This window comes from Budorcas taxicolor, chromosome 15 (assembly GCF_023091745.1).
Source record: "Budorcas taxicolor isolate Tak-1 chromosome 15, Takin1.1, whole genome shotgun sequence".
In the NCBI taxonomy this organism is placed as follows: domain Eukaryota; kingdom Metazoa; phylum Chordata; class Mammalia; order Artiodactyla; family Bovidae; genus Budorcas; species Budorcas taxicolor.
Window position 1 is genome coordinate 54,392,307 of NC_068924.1, and position 17,828 is coordinate 54,410,134.

The 17,828-nt window shown below is 37.9% G+C and overlaps 1 protein-coding gene across 1 annotated transcript in view; it reads left to right on the top strand.

Moving 5' to 3' along the window:
• ACER3 (alkaline ceramidase 3) overlaps nucleotides 1-17,828 on the top strand; it is a 141,918-nt gene that overhangs the window by 39,213 nt on the left and 84,877 nt on the right. Inside the window, exon 2 of the mRNA XM_052653093.1 lies at nucleotides 17,181-17,291. Coding sequence (XP_052509053.1) covers nucleotides 17,181-17,291 — 111 coding nt within the window. The remainder of the gene's footprint in view (nucleotides 1-17,180; nucleotides 17,292-17,828) is intronic.

Below are 17,828 nucleotides of genomic sequence, written 5' to 3' on the forward strand. Positions count from 1 at the left end.
TTCACTGAAACACTGTTTAATAGAAAAAATAAGAAAGAACCTAGAATGTCCATTAAAATGAGAATAGCTATGTAAAATTTAGTATACTCCTACAATAGCATACTATACAGTAATTTAAAGAAATGAACTAGAGCATCCTTCAAACTATCTAATGGATCTCTCAATTATAATTTTTATTAATAAAAACTATTGGTGGGAGGCTTCCCTGTTGCTTCAGCAGTAAAAAATCTGCTGCCAATGCAGGAGACACTGGTTTGACCTCTGATCCAGGAAGATCCCACATGCAGCAGAGCAACACAACTCCTGAGCCTGTGCTCTAGAGCCCGTGCTCTGCATCGAGAGGAGCGCTACAGTGAGAAGCCCACGCGCTGCAACTGGAGAGCAGCCTCTGCTCACCACAGTAGAGTAAAGCCCGTCAGCAGCAAAGACCCAGCGCAGCCAGAAATAACGGACTAACTAAAAACTGTGTAAAGCAAAACAAAAGCTATTGGTGGAATGATATATACAGAGTTATTCTATTTAGGTAAACGTCAAAAACACAAAGCTAAACTGTATGTTTATAGACACATGTAAAATAATTTTTAAATGAATTTCAATAATGCATACCAAAGTAAGACCAGTCATTACCTCTGGAAGTCTGTAAAGGGAAATTGAACTGGAGAGATGGGTGACTTTGACTTTATCTGTAATATTAATAGTTTATCCCCTTTATTAAAGTAAAAACCTTGAGGCATTCAAGACAAAATATGAGCAGCGATCAGCTCTAGGCAGTAGATGTGTTGGTGCCGTTATTCTTTTTTGTACATTTTAAAGTTTCTGAAATTAAAGTTCATATTGTGTAGCATGACTCCTTTTCTTCACCCATCCCTAGAGAAGGAGTGGATCAGTAATAATGTTTTTTATGATATAGATTGGGCCAGGAACCAGTTCTTATAAGAAATACCAGTACTTGCTGTTTAGCAATTTTTATGCTGTTACCCAGTGATTGCTTCTGCATTTGAAAGTCTTCTATAAACTACAACTCACCAGATATGATTTCAAATGAATCTATTGTGAAACCTGTGGTATTTATCTGCTGCTGCTACTGCTAAGTCGCTTCAGTTGTATCCGACTGTGTGCGACTCCATGGACTGCAGCCTACCAAGCTCCTCCGTCCATGGGATTTTCCAGGCAAGAGTACTGGAGTGGGGTTGCCATTGCCTTCTCGGAGAAAGAGGCACAGAGTTGTTGGTTTAACACAATGAGGTGCGGGTGAACTTTTAGGATCTAATACATAGGGTAAAGGAGTGACCTAATGATATGCAAGTTAAAAAGTTCACTCTTAAAGTCTGAGAAATTGACAGAAGCAGCCCGTGTGTGCATCTGCTGTTGTCGCGTCAGTTGTATCTGACTCTGTGCGACCCCATAGACGGCAGCCCACCAGGCTCCTCTGTCCCTGGGATTCTCCAGGCAAGAATACTGGAGTGGGTTGCCATTTCCTTCTCCAGGTATTTATCTAACTTGTTCTTAGTGGACTTGCTGCTGGTATGATTTTATCTGTTTCTGTGGTTACGTCTTTCATATTGTTGGCAACAAGGATAACAATCTCATGTGGTGACTTTGAGTGCTTTCATGTTTTTTTTTCCTTCTTCCTTTTTAACTGTTCAGATTTACAAGACTATTTTCAAAGAAAATAAGCCAACAGTGTCCAGGTTTATGAAATTATTGTTGCTTATCATGATACTGTTGTTGTTTAGTAACAAAGTCCAACTGTTTTGTAACCTCATGGACTGTAGCCCACCAGGCTCCTCTGACCATGGGATTTCCCAGGCAGGAAGACTGGAGTGGGTTGCCATTTCCTTTTCCAGGGGATCTTCCTGACCCAGGGATTGAACCCGAGTCTCTTGTGTCTCTGCATTGGCAGGCAGATTCTTTATCATGCATCATCAAGGAAGCCTTTAACCATGATATACCAACTATAATTTTTGCAATAAATATTAGAATAACCATTTCTTATTCTTTTTTTTTAAAGATTATGCATAGATTCCAAGGAATCTATTACTGTTTTTTCTAAGAAATGATTATAGGTGTATATTTTTCTAAATTCTTTCACATTATTAGAATAAAACTGTTATATCTTATTATAAAATAAAATCTTAGGAGAAGAGGTAACGTTTGTTGTGTACCAACTCAGTGTATTTTTGCAGGATTTTATCATAACGATAGGTATTATGCCTAATGTACATATGAGGAGATTAAGCCTTAAGGTTGTTAGATGGCCTGAATAAGCTTTTCATAAAATATACTATTAATAAACAAAAAGAAAAATGTATACACAAAAATAGTTCAGTAATCCAAAGAAATATAATGATATATAGTTTTTTATCTCTTAAATAAGACATTGTATTGTTCAGTTTTAGGGTTATAGTGTGATCACTCACCCTTACATACTACTAATAGGAGAATACTTGTTCCAGTCATTCTGGAAAGCGGCTTGGATTTACTCTGTTAACAACATATATAACATACAACAGTGCTAATTATGTTTATCATATATATATTATGTTCCTATACGATCTCGTGCTAGTGGTAAAGAACCTGCCTGCCAACGCAAGAGACGTAAGAGACTCTTCCCTGGGCTGGGAAGAGCCCCTGGAGAAGGGTAGGGCAACCGACTCCAGTATTCTTGCCTGGAGCATCCCATGGACAGAGGAGCCTGGTGGGCTACAGTCCATGGGTTCTCACAGCATTGGACATGATTGAAGCAACTTAGCACACACATTGTAGAACAGTCATCTTATAATGAAGTTTGTACCTTTTCCATTAATTTATTTTTATTTATTTTTCCATTAATTTATTTTTAAACTATAATTGATCTACAGTGCTGTGTTAGTTCCTGGTATACGAACAACATAGTGATTTGATTACTTCTAGACATTTCAAAATGATAAATCTAGTTACCATCTGTTACCATACAAAGATATTAAGTAATTACTGGCTATAATAATCACCACACTGTACATTTCGTACCTGTGACCTATTTATTTTGTAACTGGAACTTTGGACCTCTTGATCTCCCTCACCTATCCACTCCCCACCCTGCCCCATCCTTATTCCTTCTGCCAACCAACTGTTCTTTTATCTATGAGTCTGTTTTTGTTCCGTTATGTTTATTCATTTGTTTTGTTTTTTCAGATTCCACATATAAGTGAAATCATATAGTATTTGTCTTTCTCTCTCTGACATATTTCACTTAGCATAGTACCCTCCAAGTCCATCCTTGTTGCACATGTCAAAATTGCAGTTCTTAATTACTGTGTAGCAGTTCATCGTGTTTTTGTGTATGCGTGCATCTTTATGTGTATTTCACGTCTTTTTTTTTTTTTAACTTTTATTTATTATGGCCACACCATTCAGCTTGCCAGGATCTCAGTTCTCCACCCAGAGACTGAACCTGGGCTACAAAAGTGAGAGCCAAGAATCTTAACCACCAGCCACCAGAGAACTCCCACATCTTTTTATTCATTTGTTGATAGACACTCAGGTTGTTTCCATATCTTTTCTGTTGTAAATAAGGCTTCTATGAACACTGGGGTGCCTGTATCTTTTTGAATTAGTGTTTCATTTTTTCAGATATATACCCAGGAGTGGAATTGCTGGGTCATAAGGTGGGTTCTATTTTTAGTTTTTTGAAGAACCACCATAATGTTTTCCACAGTGGCTGCACCAATTTACATTTCCACCAACAGTGTATGGGGGTTACCTTTTTTCCACATCCTTGATAACATTTGTTTTGTGTGTGTGTGTGTGTGTGTGTGTGTATGTGTGTGTTTAATAATTATAGCCATTCTGCTGGTGTGGGGTGACATCTCCTTTTTGTTGGTTTTAATTTGCACTTCTCTGATGATTAAGGATGTTCAGCATCTTTTTCTGTGCCTATTGGCATCTGTATGTCTTCCTTGGATAAATGTCTAATCAGGTCGTCTTTCCACCTTTTAAATGGGTTTTTTGGTTTTTAATATTTTATTTATTTTTTTGACTACATTTGGTGTTAGTTGTGGCATGTAAGATCTTTGTTGCAGCAGGCAGAATCTTTCTTTGCAGTGCTAGGCTCCAGAGTTCTTGGGCTCAGTAGCTGTGGCTCACTGGCTTAGTTGCCCTATGGTGTGTAGGATCTTAGTTCCCTAACCAAGGCTTGAACCCACTTCCTCTGTATTGAAAGGCATATTCTTAACCACTGGACCACCATGGAATTCCCTGTTTGTTTCTTATGTTGAGTTGTATGAACTGTTTACGTATTTTTTGTGTTAACCCTTTATCAGTCATATTGTGTGTTAATATCTTCTTCCATTTGGTAGGTGCCCCTTTCTTTTGTTGATGATTTATTTAACTGTGCAAAAGCTTTTTAGTTTGATATTGCCCCATTTGTTTATTTTTTTTCTTTTTGTTATCCTTGCCTGAAGAGACACATCCAAAAAATATTGCTAAGACTAATGTCAAAGAGTAAAGAGCGTGCTGCCTATCATTTTTTCTAGAAGTTTTATGGTTTCAGATCTTACATTTAAGTCTTTAATCCATTTTGAGTTTATTTTTATATGGTTTGATTGTTTTGCATGTATTAATAGCAGTCCAATTTTCCCCAACACCATTTGAGAGGCTGTCTTTTCCCCATTATATAGTTTTGCCTCCTTATCATAGATGGGTTGTCTACATAAGTAGGGATTCATTTCTGGGCTCTGTTCTGTTCCGTTGGTCTATGTGCCTGTTTTTGTGCTAGTACCATGCTGACTTGATTACTGTAGCTTTCTAATATAGTTTAAATCAGGGAGCATGATAGTTCCAGCTTTGTTCTTCTTTCTGAAGATTGTTTTGGCTATTCAGAGTTTTTGTGTTTCCATACAAATTTTAGAATTATGTGTTCTAGCTTTGTGACAGACGCCATTATTATTTTGATGGGTGTTGCCCTACATCTGTAGATTGCCTTGAGCAGAATGGTTACTTTAACAATATTAATTCTTCCGACCCATGAGCATGGTGTATCTTTCCATCTATGTTGTCTTTAATTTCTTTCATCAGTATCTTATAGTTTTCCAAGTACAATTCTTCCTTAGTTAGATTTATTCCCAGGTATTTTATTCTTTTTGATCTGATTGTAAATGAGATTGTTTTCTTAATTTAACTTTCTGGTAGTTCATTGTTAGTGTATAGAAATGCAACAAATTTCTATTTATTAATTTTGTATCCTACAACTTTATCAAATTCATGAATGAATTCCAGTAGTTTTCTGGTGCTGTCATTAGGATTTTGTGTATGGTATTATGTCATTTGCTAACAGTGACAGTTTTACTTCTTCTTTTTCAACTTTGATTGTTTTTATTTCCTTTTCTTGTCTTGATTGCTGTGGTTAGGACTTTAAAAACTATGTTGAATAAAAATGGTGAGAGTGGGCATCCTTGTCTTGTTCTTGATCTCAAAGGAAATGCTTTCAGATTTTCACCCTTGAGTAAAATGTTAGCTGTGGGCTAATCATATATGGCCTTTATCACTTTCCTTTAGGGCAGTTAAAGAAAAAGGTTATAGAACCCTAATCACTCAAATTTGGTGGAAGAAATCCCTGAGTCTTGATCAGAGTAACTTGGAGGTAGTGTAACAGCCATTTTTTCCCCTTGTGCCTAATATAAATGAGAATAAGTTATTTTAAAAACAATTGTTTGCATGTTTTAAGTCAGCTTAGGAAATTTTTATACCGTTGTAAAAAATTTAATGAAAATAAATCATAAAATATGGATGGGTGTCCTTGGTGAGATTTTAATAGTAATAAGTAGCTTGCATTTTAATTAAGTTAGTCTAAAGTTTTAAATGCATTTTATAGGACTTGTACATTCATGATTTTTAAGAGATGCATTTCAACTCTAAGTAAATGAAAAATTATAGTGAAATTAGCCATGAAGAATGAATGTTAAATTAATTTGAGGGTAAAGAATGGCTCCATTATATCATAATTGAATTGCATCTAAAATAATGTCACTTTGGTTTTAAGCACCTTTACTATTTTGTGAATTTGTTACTAGTTTTTGATCTGTGTGAGGGCAGAGTCTATCTGGTTTTCCTTTGTATTCTCTTACAGTGCCTTTCAGAGTAGATGCTCAGTAAGTATTTGCTATTGAATGAATGGGTAAATGTAAGGCAACTGCTCTTAAGAAATTTAACTTAATGAGATAATACATAAATATCTATATTCTGATTTAGTGAAAAGAGCTATCTGTGGAAGACAGTCTATGCTAAGTGCCAGATGAGAGATTAGAACAGTAAGTGGTGTAAGAAGAGAACGATCATTTTCAGTAGGATGATTAGGTAGGCAAAACTGACTCTATTGAGTTGAGCCCTGCAAAGAAACTTTTAATCAAAATGGAGAGGAAGTGGGGATTATAAAAAATCTTGATTTCATCAAATGTTTCTCCAGTGAGTTTAAGACTGTCTTATTTCCCTTGTTTTCCTGACTCTCTTCTTCTCTACCATGCTTATCTGTTAACTATTAATTCTCACTGTTTGGCTGTCATCTTTGATCCTTCTTGAAAGCAGTTATTATATACAGGTAAGCCTCTTTTTGAGCTTCCCTCATGGCTTAGTGGGCTTCCCAGGTGGTGCTAATGGTAAAGAACCCACCTGCCAATACAAGAGACGTAAGAGACACAGTTTTGATCCTTGGGCCGGGAAGATTCCCCTGGAGGAGGACACGGCAACCCACTCTAGTATTCATACTTGGAGAATCCCATGGACAGAGCAGCCTGGTGGGCTATATATAGTCTACAGCGTCACAAAGAGTCAGAGAGACTGAAGCAATTTAGTATGCACTCACGGTGGCTTAGTGGTAAAGAATCTGCTTGCAATGCAGGGGACATGGGTTCAATCCCTGAGTTTGGAGAGCCCCTGCAGAAGGAAATGGCAACCCACTCGAGTGTTTTTGTTTGGGAAATCCCATGGACAGAGGAGTATAGTGGGTGACAGTCCATGGGGTCACAAGAGTTGAGCACAACTTGCCGACTAAACTACCACCAGTGCTCCTTTTGCTATTCTTTACAACCCTACTACCTCTGTCTTGTTAGGCAAGAGTTTACCTGAGCTATAATTGATAGGAGCTCCCCAGTTCTCTCATGTCTTTACCCCTATGTTTTTGGCCTTTCTTCCCAAATCTAAAATGTACTTCTTCTTGAATTTAATGTGATTATTTCCATTTTTACGATATGTAATTTTAAAATATTTTTGTTATAACTTAAATGCAGTAAAGTGAAAGTGTAACTGAGATGTTTTTAAAAAATAATGTGAAAAAACAGTTTTCATAAATTAAATAATGTTTTGAAGCTATTGTGTGTGCTGCAGAGAAAATAAGGGGCTTCTTGTATTGATAATGATAAATACTTACCTTTCCTTCTTTCAAGACAGGTCAAGTGCTACCTCCTTACTGAAGCCCTTCTTGGGTTCCCTCTGTATACTGTTTGTGCTGTTTCATCCTGCCATTCTCCGTTATTGGTTGCTTATCTGTTTGTCATTCCTACTAAATTGTGTGTATGTATATATATGTGTGTGTGTATATATATATACATTTTCTCAGGACAGGAACCAGGGTTGTTAACCTTTCTTCCTATCTCCTGATTCAGTGCTTTGCCCATAAAAAATTCTTAGTGAATGTCTGTCAAATTGAACTTGCTTTGTGTTTATCACTTTTTAAAGTAAGACAGACCTGTATTGGTTTTTTGTTTTTATTCTGATATTTGTCTTAATTAAAAGCTGCTAAGGAGGGACTTCTGGTGCTCCAGTGGTTAAGACTTCGCCTTCCAATGCAGGAGGTACAGGTTCTATCCCTGGTCAGGGAGCTAAGATCCCATATACTTTGTGGCCAAAAAACCAAAACATAAAACAGAAGCAGTACTGTAACAAATTTAACAAAGACTTAAAAAAAAAAAAGCTGCTAAGGAGCACCTGTAACACACACACACACACACACACACACACACAGACACATATACATATATGTATATTTTAAACTTGGTGAATCAGAGTACTCAACTTTCCTTGTCTGGATTGGAAGACAGACTTTCTCCCTTGTGACAACTGTTCTGGAGCTGATTTAAGTACTAAGACAATTCCCAGGCAGCACTGAATTTTTAGCACAGCAAGATTGTAGAAGATCCTACCTACATAATGTTCCATGGATCTTTCTCATATCAGAAATAATCTTTATAATGTGTTATTTGGTTGTATTTATTTTCATCATTTTAATTATTTAAATAGTATTTTCCTGTGTTTTATAGGTCAAGAAACTAAGACTTAAGCATAAATAAATTGCCAAGTTCACACAGAAAGTGGTAATAAGTATGAACAGAATGTTGCCTTCCTTAATTGAGATTAAATGAGTTGATCTCCCCTTTCCCAGCTCCAAAGACTCTGAAGCTCTGAGAGTCTTTAATATTATTTGAACACTTGGATAGGCAGTAAAATATTTGACAAAATGAACTTGCTTTGAGGAAGGTACCAGGTTGCTTTCAGGCTCAAACCGGTAACTGATTTCATCTAGCTCATTTGCTGACTGCTTGGGAGGGCTCCTTGGCAGTGGCAGTGAAGCAGTATAGATCACTTTTTCAGCTTCACCGGGTTTTAATGCTTCTATTTTTTCACCCTTAGCTCTGGGTGGTGGTTATACAATTGTAAATAAAGCTGAGCTCTAAATTGTCTACTCTGTTGTCCCAGGACTCATGTATTTTGCCCAGTTTACGAGCCGTTTTAAGACTGCTGAGCACACTGCAGGCTCCACCTGCGGTCATGCTGAAGCTACTGCATCTTTGTTCAGCATTATTCCAAACTTAACTCTTTCGCACATTTCCTGTTTCCCCTGACCTTCTTTTTTATGCTTTAGATACTTGAGTTTTCTTATCATTTGCTAAAAGATGACTTTACCGATTAATAAATTTTGAAATTACTGAAATGTTGTCAGCCTCACCCATAATTTGTATTGAGAGAATTCAAAGATACCGTGTTTCAGAGTATAAAAATACCATAGTTTTAGAATTTAAAAAATCCCTTTTGTCCGTATCCAAACAGGATTCCCTTTAGAAAAAAAAGATTTTTCTTACTTTAATGTTTTAGTACACTATTGTGTGGTATATGAATGAATCTCTAGTTTTATTTCTGGGGGGAAAAACCCTGTGTTTTAATTGAATTTTCTGGAAGCAGCTCAAGCTCAATTAAACTCTTAGTAGAAGAAATTTAGTCTTTATTTTCTATCATTTATTTATATTATTAATATTTTAATTTTAAATTATAAAAACAAGATAACCACATTGTAGGAAAAAAAAACCATTGCTTTACTATCTTAAAACTCTCTTACTTTGGTGCTTGGGGAAACATCACCAAGCATAGTTTGGCCCAGCAATAATAAACATATGTTTCGGTAAAAACATAGTTTTATAATTGTTATCAATAATAATTATCAGTATATTACCTCTTAGATCTAAATTCATCATTCATTGCGTGCTCTGTGGAAATGGACCTGTGCTGTTTAAATTTGTTTCCTTTGCCGACTAGCCAGATGTTAAATTTTGTCAGTAGAGGGCGCTGGAGAGATATTGCAAGAGGAAGAGTTTCCCTTCCTGGTTCTGGTGTGCTGGCTTGGTGGCTTCTTAAGTGCCTGACCCTTGCAGTGTAAGTGTTCATCCATGCAGTGCCCAGATCCTGAAGCTTCTGTGGCTTCTCCAGTGCCAGCTCATTCACTACTGCAGTCAGCAGCTCCAGTGGCCATTAGCTTCCCACTCAAGGTGATCACTTTTCCCTGGCATCCTAGAGGGCAGATTAAGGACAAGTTCCTAAGGGTGTTTGATATTTACTCTTGCCATCTCCTGTTTGACCACTTCCAATTTACCTTGATTCATGGCCCTAACATTCCAGTTTCCTATGCAAAATTCAGACTTAAACTGAGGAAAGGAGGGAAAACCACTAGACCATTTAGGTGTGACCTAAATCAAATCCCTGACTATTATACAGTAGAAGTGACAGAATCAGGGGATTAGATCTGATAGACAAAGTGCCTGAAGAACTATGGATTGAGGTTCCTAACATGGTGTAGGAGGTTGTGATCAGAACCATCCCCAAGAAGAAGATATGCAAAAAGGCAAAATGGTTGTCTCAGGAGGCCTTACAAATAGCTGAGAAAAGAAGAGAAGTGAAAGACAAAGGAGAAAAAGAAAGATATATCCATCTGAAGAATAGCAAGGAGAGATAAGAAAGCCTTCCTAAGTGATCAGTGCAAAGAAATAGAGGAAAACAATAGAATGGGAAAGACTAGAGATCTCTTCAAGATAATTAGAGATACCAAGGGAACAAAGATAGGCATGATAAAGGACAGCAATGGTATGGACCTAATAGAAGCAGAAGATATTAAGAAGAGGTGGCAAGAATATACAGAAGAACAATACAAAAAAAGATCTTAATGACCCAGATAACTACGATGTGATCACTCACCTAGAGCCAGACATCCTGGAATGTAAAGTCAAGTGGGCCTTAGGAAGCATCACTATGAACAAAGCTAGTGGAGGTGATAGAATTCCAGTTGAGCTATTTCAAATCCTAAAAGATGATGCTGTGAAAGTGCTGCACTCAATATGCCAGCAAATTTGGAAAACTCAGCAGTGGCCACAGGACTGGAAAAGGTCAGTTTTCATTCCAATCCCAAAGAAAGGCAATGTCAAAGAAAGCTCAAACTGCCGCACAATTGCATTCATCTCACACTCTAGTTAAGTAATGCTCAAAATTCTCCAAGCTAGGCTTCAACAGTATGTTAACCAAGAATCTCCAGATGTTCAAGCTAGATTTAGAAAAGGCAGAGGAACCAGTGGTCAGATTGCTAACATCCATTGAATCATTGAAAAAGCAAGAGAGTTGTGGAAAAACATCTACTTCTGCTTTATTGGCTACACTAAAGCCTTTGATTGTGTGGATCACAACAGACTGTGGAAAATTCTTCAAGAGATGGGGAATACCAGACCACCTTACCTGCCTTCTGAGAAACTTGTATTGCAGGTCAAGAAGTAGCAGAACCGGACATGGAACAACAAACTGGTTCCAAACTGGGAAAGGAGTATATCAAGGCAGTATATTGTCACCCTGTTAACTTACATGTAGAGTGCATCATGCAGAATCCTGGGCTGGATGAAACACAAGCTGGGATCAAGATTGTTGGGAGAAATATCAATAACCTCAGATACGGAGATGGCACTGCCCTTACGGCAGAAAGTGAAGAGGAACTGAAGAGTCTCTTGATGAAAGTGAAAGCAGAGAGTGAAAAAGCTGGTTTAAAACTCAACATTCAAAAAGCACAGATCACAGCATCTAGTCCCATCACTTCGTGGCGAATAGATGGGTAAACAATGGAAACAGTGACAGACTTTATTTTTTTGGAGCTCCACAATCACTGCAGTTGGTGAGTGCAGCCATGAAATTATAAGACGGTTGCTCCTTGGAAGAAAAGCTATAACCAACCTAGACAGCATATTAAAAAGCAGAGATATTACTTTGCTGACCAAGGTCCATCTAATCAAAGCTATGGTTTTTCCAGTAGTCGTGGATGGATGTGAGAGTTGGACTGTAAAGAAAGCTGAGTGTTGAATAATTGATGCTTTTGAACTGTGGTGTTGGAGATGACTCTTAAGCATCCCTTGGACTGCAAGGAGATCAAACCAGTCAATCCTAAAGAAAATCAATCCTGAATATTCACTGGAAGTATTGATGCTGAAGCTGAATCTTTGGCCACCTGATGCAAAGAGCTGACTCACTAGGGAAGACCTTGATGCTGGAAAAGATGGAAGGCAGGAGGAAAAGGGAATGATAGAGGATGAGGTGGTTGAATGGTATCATTGACTCGATGGACATGAATTTGAGAAAGCTCCAGGAGTTGCTGATGGACAGGGAAGCCTGGCATGCTGTAGTCCATGGGGTCGCAAAGAGCTGGACACAACTGAGTGACTGAACTGAACTGAACCAATCTTTTGGGCTTCTCAGGTGGGAATAGTGGTAAAGAACCTGCTTGCTGATACAAGAAACACAGGCTCAATCCCTGGGTCAGGAAGATCCCCTGGAGAACTGCATGGCAACCCGCTTCAATATTCTTGGCCTAGAGAATCCCATGGACAGAGGATCCTGGTGGGCTACATTCCATAGCGTTGCAAAGAGTCGGATAACTGAAGTGACTTAGTACTTAGTATATCTCTCATTACTACAATTCCCTCTTATAGTTAATGACTCTTTATAGTAAACTTTTCCTATTCAAATAATTGTGACTTGTCTCTCCTGATTGGACCCAGACTAATAGCATTTTTAACCAAACATTTTCAGTCTGTGATAAGTTTTTGTACATTCTTTTTGTTCAGTAAATTTAAATTAGCTAGTATGTATTTATCCTCTTGTTTACAAAGTCATTTCATATCTCTTATTTTTTAAATCATCTTTTTAAAAGCAACCTTTTATTCTTTATTTAAAGTCTTAGCTTCTTGACTGTTTAATCTTTTTGCCTTTGTGGTTAATTGTTTTTGTGTCCTATTGAAAAACTCTTTGCTACTCCAAGGTCATGAGATGTTCTCCTATGTTTTCTTCTAAAAATTATACTGTTCTGCCTTTCACATTTAGATCTGCAGTACATCTGGAATTTATTTTTTGTATAAGAAGTGTGAGGTTGGGGTCAAGGTTCATTTTTTTTTCCCATAGATTAAATATCCAGTTGATCCATTTACCTTTATTGAAAAGACTGTCTTTTTCATACTGTATTCAGGGTCGTGTTTGTCATAAATCAAGTGGCTAAATGTTAGTTTATTCTTGGAATCTTATTTGTTCTACTTCTTTATCTTCTTAATAGGCCTTGATATCTAGTTGTATAAATACTTTAGTTTTGTTGGTACACAAGATGTCTTGACTCTTTTTGGCCTTTTAAATTTTCATATAAAGTTTAGAATCAGGTTATCAATTTGTCCCCAGAAAACCTGCTGGGAGTTTTGTTAGTATTATATCTTGCATACCTTTTGTTAGATTTGTACCTAGGTATATGACATGTGCTGAGGTTATTGCAAGTTATATCTGTAGCACCACAGCTGTAGTTAGATTGTCAGTCTAACTAGAGTCAACAATGTCTTTAATACTATACTTACTTAGCTATATATAGAGATAGGGTAGGTATAAAATCTGTCTTATCTGGATGCCCTGTTCAGTTCAGTCGCTTAGTTGTGTCCAACTCTTTGCAACCCCATGAATCGTAGCACGCCAGGCCTCCCTGTCCATCACCAACTCCCAGAGTTCACTCAGACTCACCTCCATCGAGTCCGTGATGCCATCCAGCCATCTCATCCTCAGTCGTCCCCTTCTCCTCCTGCCCCCAATCCCTCCCAGCATCAGAGTCTTTTCCAATGAGTCAACTCTTCGCAGGAGGTGGCCAAAGTACTGGAGTTTCAGCTTTAGCATCATTCCTTCCAAAGAAATCTGCTGATCTGCTGATCTCCTTCAGAATGGACTGGTTGGATCTCCTTGCAGTCCAAGGGACTCTCAAGAGTCTTCTCCAACACCACGGTTCAAAAGCATCAATTCTTCGGCGCTCAGCCTTCTTCACAGTCCAACTCTCACATCCATACATGACCACAGGAAAAACCATAGCCTTTACTAGACAGACCTTTGTTGGCAAAGTAATGTCTCTGCTTTTGAATATGCTATCTAGGTTGGTCATAACTTTTCTTCCAAGGAGTAAGTGTCTTTTAATTTCATGGCTGCACTCACCATCTGCAGTGATTTTGGAGCCCCTCAAAATAAAGTCTGACACTGTTTCCACTGTTTCCCCATCTGTTTCCCATGAAGTGATGGGACCGGATGCCATCATCTTCATTTTCTGAATGTTGACCTTTAGGCCAACTTTTTCACTCTCCACTTTCACTTTCATCAAGAGGCTTTTTAGTTCCTCTTCACTTTCTGCCATAAGGGTGGTGTCATCTGCATATCTGAGGTTATTGATATTTCTCCCGGCAATCTTGATACCAGGTTGTGTTTCTTCCAGTCCAGCATTTCTCATGATGTACTCTGCATATAAGTTAAATCAGCAGGGTGACAATGTACAGCCTTGATGTACTCCTTTTCCTATTTGAAACCAGTCTGTTGTTCCATGTCCAGTTCTAACTGCTTTTTCCTGACCTGCGTACAGATTTCTTAAGAGGCAGGTTAGGTGGTCTGGTATTCCCATCTCGTGAAGAATTCTCCACAGTTTATTGTGATCCACACAGTCAAAGGCTTTGGCATAGTCAATAAAGCAGAAATAGATGTTTTTCTGGAACTCTCTTGCTTTTTCCATGATCCAGCGGATGTTGGCAATTGGCTCCTCTGCGTTTCCTAAAACCAACTTGAACGTCAGGGAGTTCACGGTTCACGTATTGCTGAAGCCTGGCTTGGAGACTTTTGAGCATTACTTTGCTAGCATGTGAGATGAGTGCAATTGTGCGGTAGTTTGAGCATTCTTTGCCATTGCCTTGCTTTGGGATTGGAATGAAAACTGACCTTTTCCAGTCCTGTGGCCACTGCTGAGTTTTCCAAATTTGCTGGCATATTGAGTGCAGCACTTTCACAGCATCATCTTTCAGCATTTGAAACAGCTCAACTGGAATTCCATCACCTCCACTAGGTTTGTTCGTAGTGATGCTTTCCAAGGCCCACTTGACTTCACATTCCAGGATGTCTGGCTCTAGATGAGTGATCACACCATCATGATTATCTGTGTCGTGAAGATCTTTTTTGCACAGTTCTTCTGTGTATTCTTGCCATCTCTTCTTAATATCTTCTGCTTCTGTTAGGTCCATACTATTTCTGTCCTTTATCGAGCCCATCTTTGCATGAAATGTTCCCTTGGTATCTCTAATTTTCTTGAAGAGATCTCTAGTCTTTCCCATTCTGTTCTTTTCCTCTATTTCTTTGCATTGATCGCTGAAGAAGGCTTTCTTATCTCTTCTTGCTATTCTTTGGAACTCTGTATTCAGATGCTTATATCTTTCCTTTTCTCCTTTGCTTTTCACCTCTCTTCTTTTCACAGCTATTTGTAAGGCCTCCCCAGACAGCCATTTTGCTTTTTTGCACTTCTTTTCCATGGGGATGGTCTTGATCCCTGTCTCCCGTCAGTGTCACGAACCTCATTCCATAGTTCATCAGGCACTCTATCTATCAGATCTAGTCCTTTAAATCTATTTCTCACTTCCACTGTATAATCATAAGGGATTTGATTTAGGTCATACCTGAATGGTCTAGCGGTTTTCCCTACTTTCTTCAATTTGAGTCTGAATTTGGCAATAAGGAGTTCATGATCTGAGCCACAGTCAGCTCCTGGTCTTGTTTTTGTTGACTATATAGAGCTTCTCCATCTTTGGCTGCAAAGAATATAATCAATCTGATTTCGGTGTTGACCATCCATGTGTAGAGTCTTCTCTTGTGTTGTTGAAGGTGTTTGCTCTGACCAGTGCATTTTCTTGGCAAAACTCTATATTAGTCTTTGCCCTACTTCATTCTGCATTCCAAGGCCAAATTTGCCTGTTACTCCAGGTGTTTCTTGACTTCCTACTTTTGCATTCCAGTCCCCTATAATGAAAAGGACATCTTTTTTGCGTGTTAGTTCTAAAAGGTTTTGTAGGTCTTCATAGAACCGTTCAACTTCAGTTTCTTCAGCGTTACTGGTTGGGGCATAGACTTGGATAACTGTGATATTGAATGGTTTGCCTTGGAGACGAACAGAGATCATTCTGTCATTTTTGAGATTGCATCCAAATACTGCATTTCGGCCTCTTTTGTTGACCATGATGGCTACTCCATTTCTTCTGAGGGATTCCTGCCCACAGTAGTAGATATAATGGTCATCTGAGTTAAATTCACCGATTCCAGTCCATTTTAGTTCTCTGATTCCTAGAATGTCGACGTTCACTCTTGCCATCTCTGGTTTGACCACTTCCAATTTGCCTTGATTCATAGACCTGACATTCCAGGTTCCTATGCAATATTGCTCTTTACAGCATCAGATCTTGCTTCTATCACCAGTCACATCCACAGCTGGGTATTGTTTTTGCTTTGGCTCCATCCCTTCATTCTTTCTGGAGTTATTTCTCCACTGATCTCCAGTAGCATATTGGGCACCTACTGACCTGGGGAATTCCTCTTTCAGTATCCTATTGTTTTGCCTTTTCATACTGTTCATGGGGTTCTCAAGGCAAGAATACTGGATGCCCAGTTGTACTCAAATACACAGTCAAGTAGAAAGAAAGAATTCATCAGGAGTACAGACAAAAAAGGAAGTCACATACAAAAAATTCAGACTAGCTTTAAACTTCTTCATAGTAATATTCAGTCTGGAAGACAGTATAATAGTACTTCTAACTTTCTGAGAAAAAGACACCAAAAGTTTATAACTAAGTTATCTTTTGAGTATAAAGGCAAAAGACAATATTCGCAAGCACTTAGGAAGTCAAGGAATACAGTACCTATAAATCCTTGAAGAAACTTCATGAAGATGAATGATGAAATCTAAACAAGTAAAATGTTTTTTTTTATAAAGGCAAATGGACCACTCTTTCAGAAGTATTGGTATAAGCTGCTTTTTCCAACTCCATTTTTGCTGTTATCTTTGAGGTTTATTCTGAGGTACTTTAGCTTTTTACCTTGAGAATTTAGATCCTCTAGTGGATGTTCTGGTTGAAAATTTCTTAGTTTCATTTGTTTGAAAGTATCTTTATTTTGCTTCAATTTCTGTAAGAATTTTTTGTTGAGAAAATTATTTTCCTTTAGCACCTTTTAAGTATCTCTCTATCATCTTTCTAAGAAGTCACCTGCTTTATTTTTGCTAAAGGCTAACTGTGTATCTTTAAGTGCATGTCTGTGCTTGCTCACTCAGTGGTGTCCAGCTCTTTGTGACCCCACCGACTGTAGCCCACCGGGCTCCTCTGCCCCTGGGAGTTTCTAAACAAGGGTACTGCAGTGACTTGCCATTTCCTTCTCCAGAGGATCTTCCCAACCGAGGGACCGAACCCATGTCTCTTGCGTCTTCTGCATTGGCAGGCGAAATCTGTAGCACTGAGCCACCTCCTTTTAATTTAAATTAATATTGATTAATCTCATTATCTTCTTGTGCTTTTCTTTTCCTATAGGGAATACAGTGAGTAACCTGATTATGATTTTACCTCCAATTTTTGGTGCGATGCAGAGTGTTAGAAGTGGACTGGAAAAGCGGTACACTGCTTCCTATTTAGCACTCACAGGTATGTATAACACTTCATCTAAGAATGATGTAAAAAAATGATGTACAGTATTCAGACAGTCGGTTTTTCTTATTCATTCCTAAAATTGTTTCTTAATTTTGTGTTGTTTATTATACAACTTGAGGATATTCTGAAAGTTCTGAATTAAATTACACAAATCTTGCCAGTATTTGAACTATATTTTGAGTAAATTTTTAAAAAAAATAACAAGATATTTCAAGCATCCAGAAAAGAACAAGGATAATATAGCAAATACACCTATGTATCCTACCATCCTGCTTTGTCAGATCTTAATATTTTGCAATATTTGTTTCAGATTTTACTTTTTCCTTTTTAAAGAAATAAACTTACAGAGTTAACGCTCCGTTTGTACTCCTGCCTGATTTTATTCCCATCTTCCTCCCTGCTCACCCTGCTAGAGTTATAAAACTTTTTCTAAAGACTATTCTGTTGTATCTAACTTTTTACAGCTTATTCCTGTTCTTCTACTTGTCTATGAGACAGGGACTGCATCTTAATTATATTTGTATACTGATT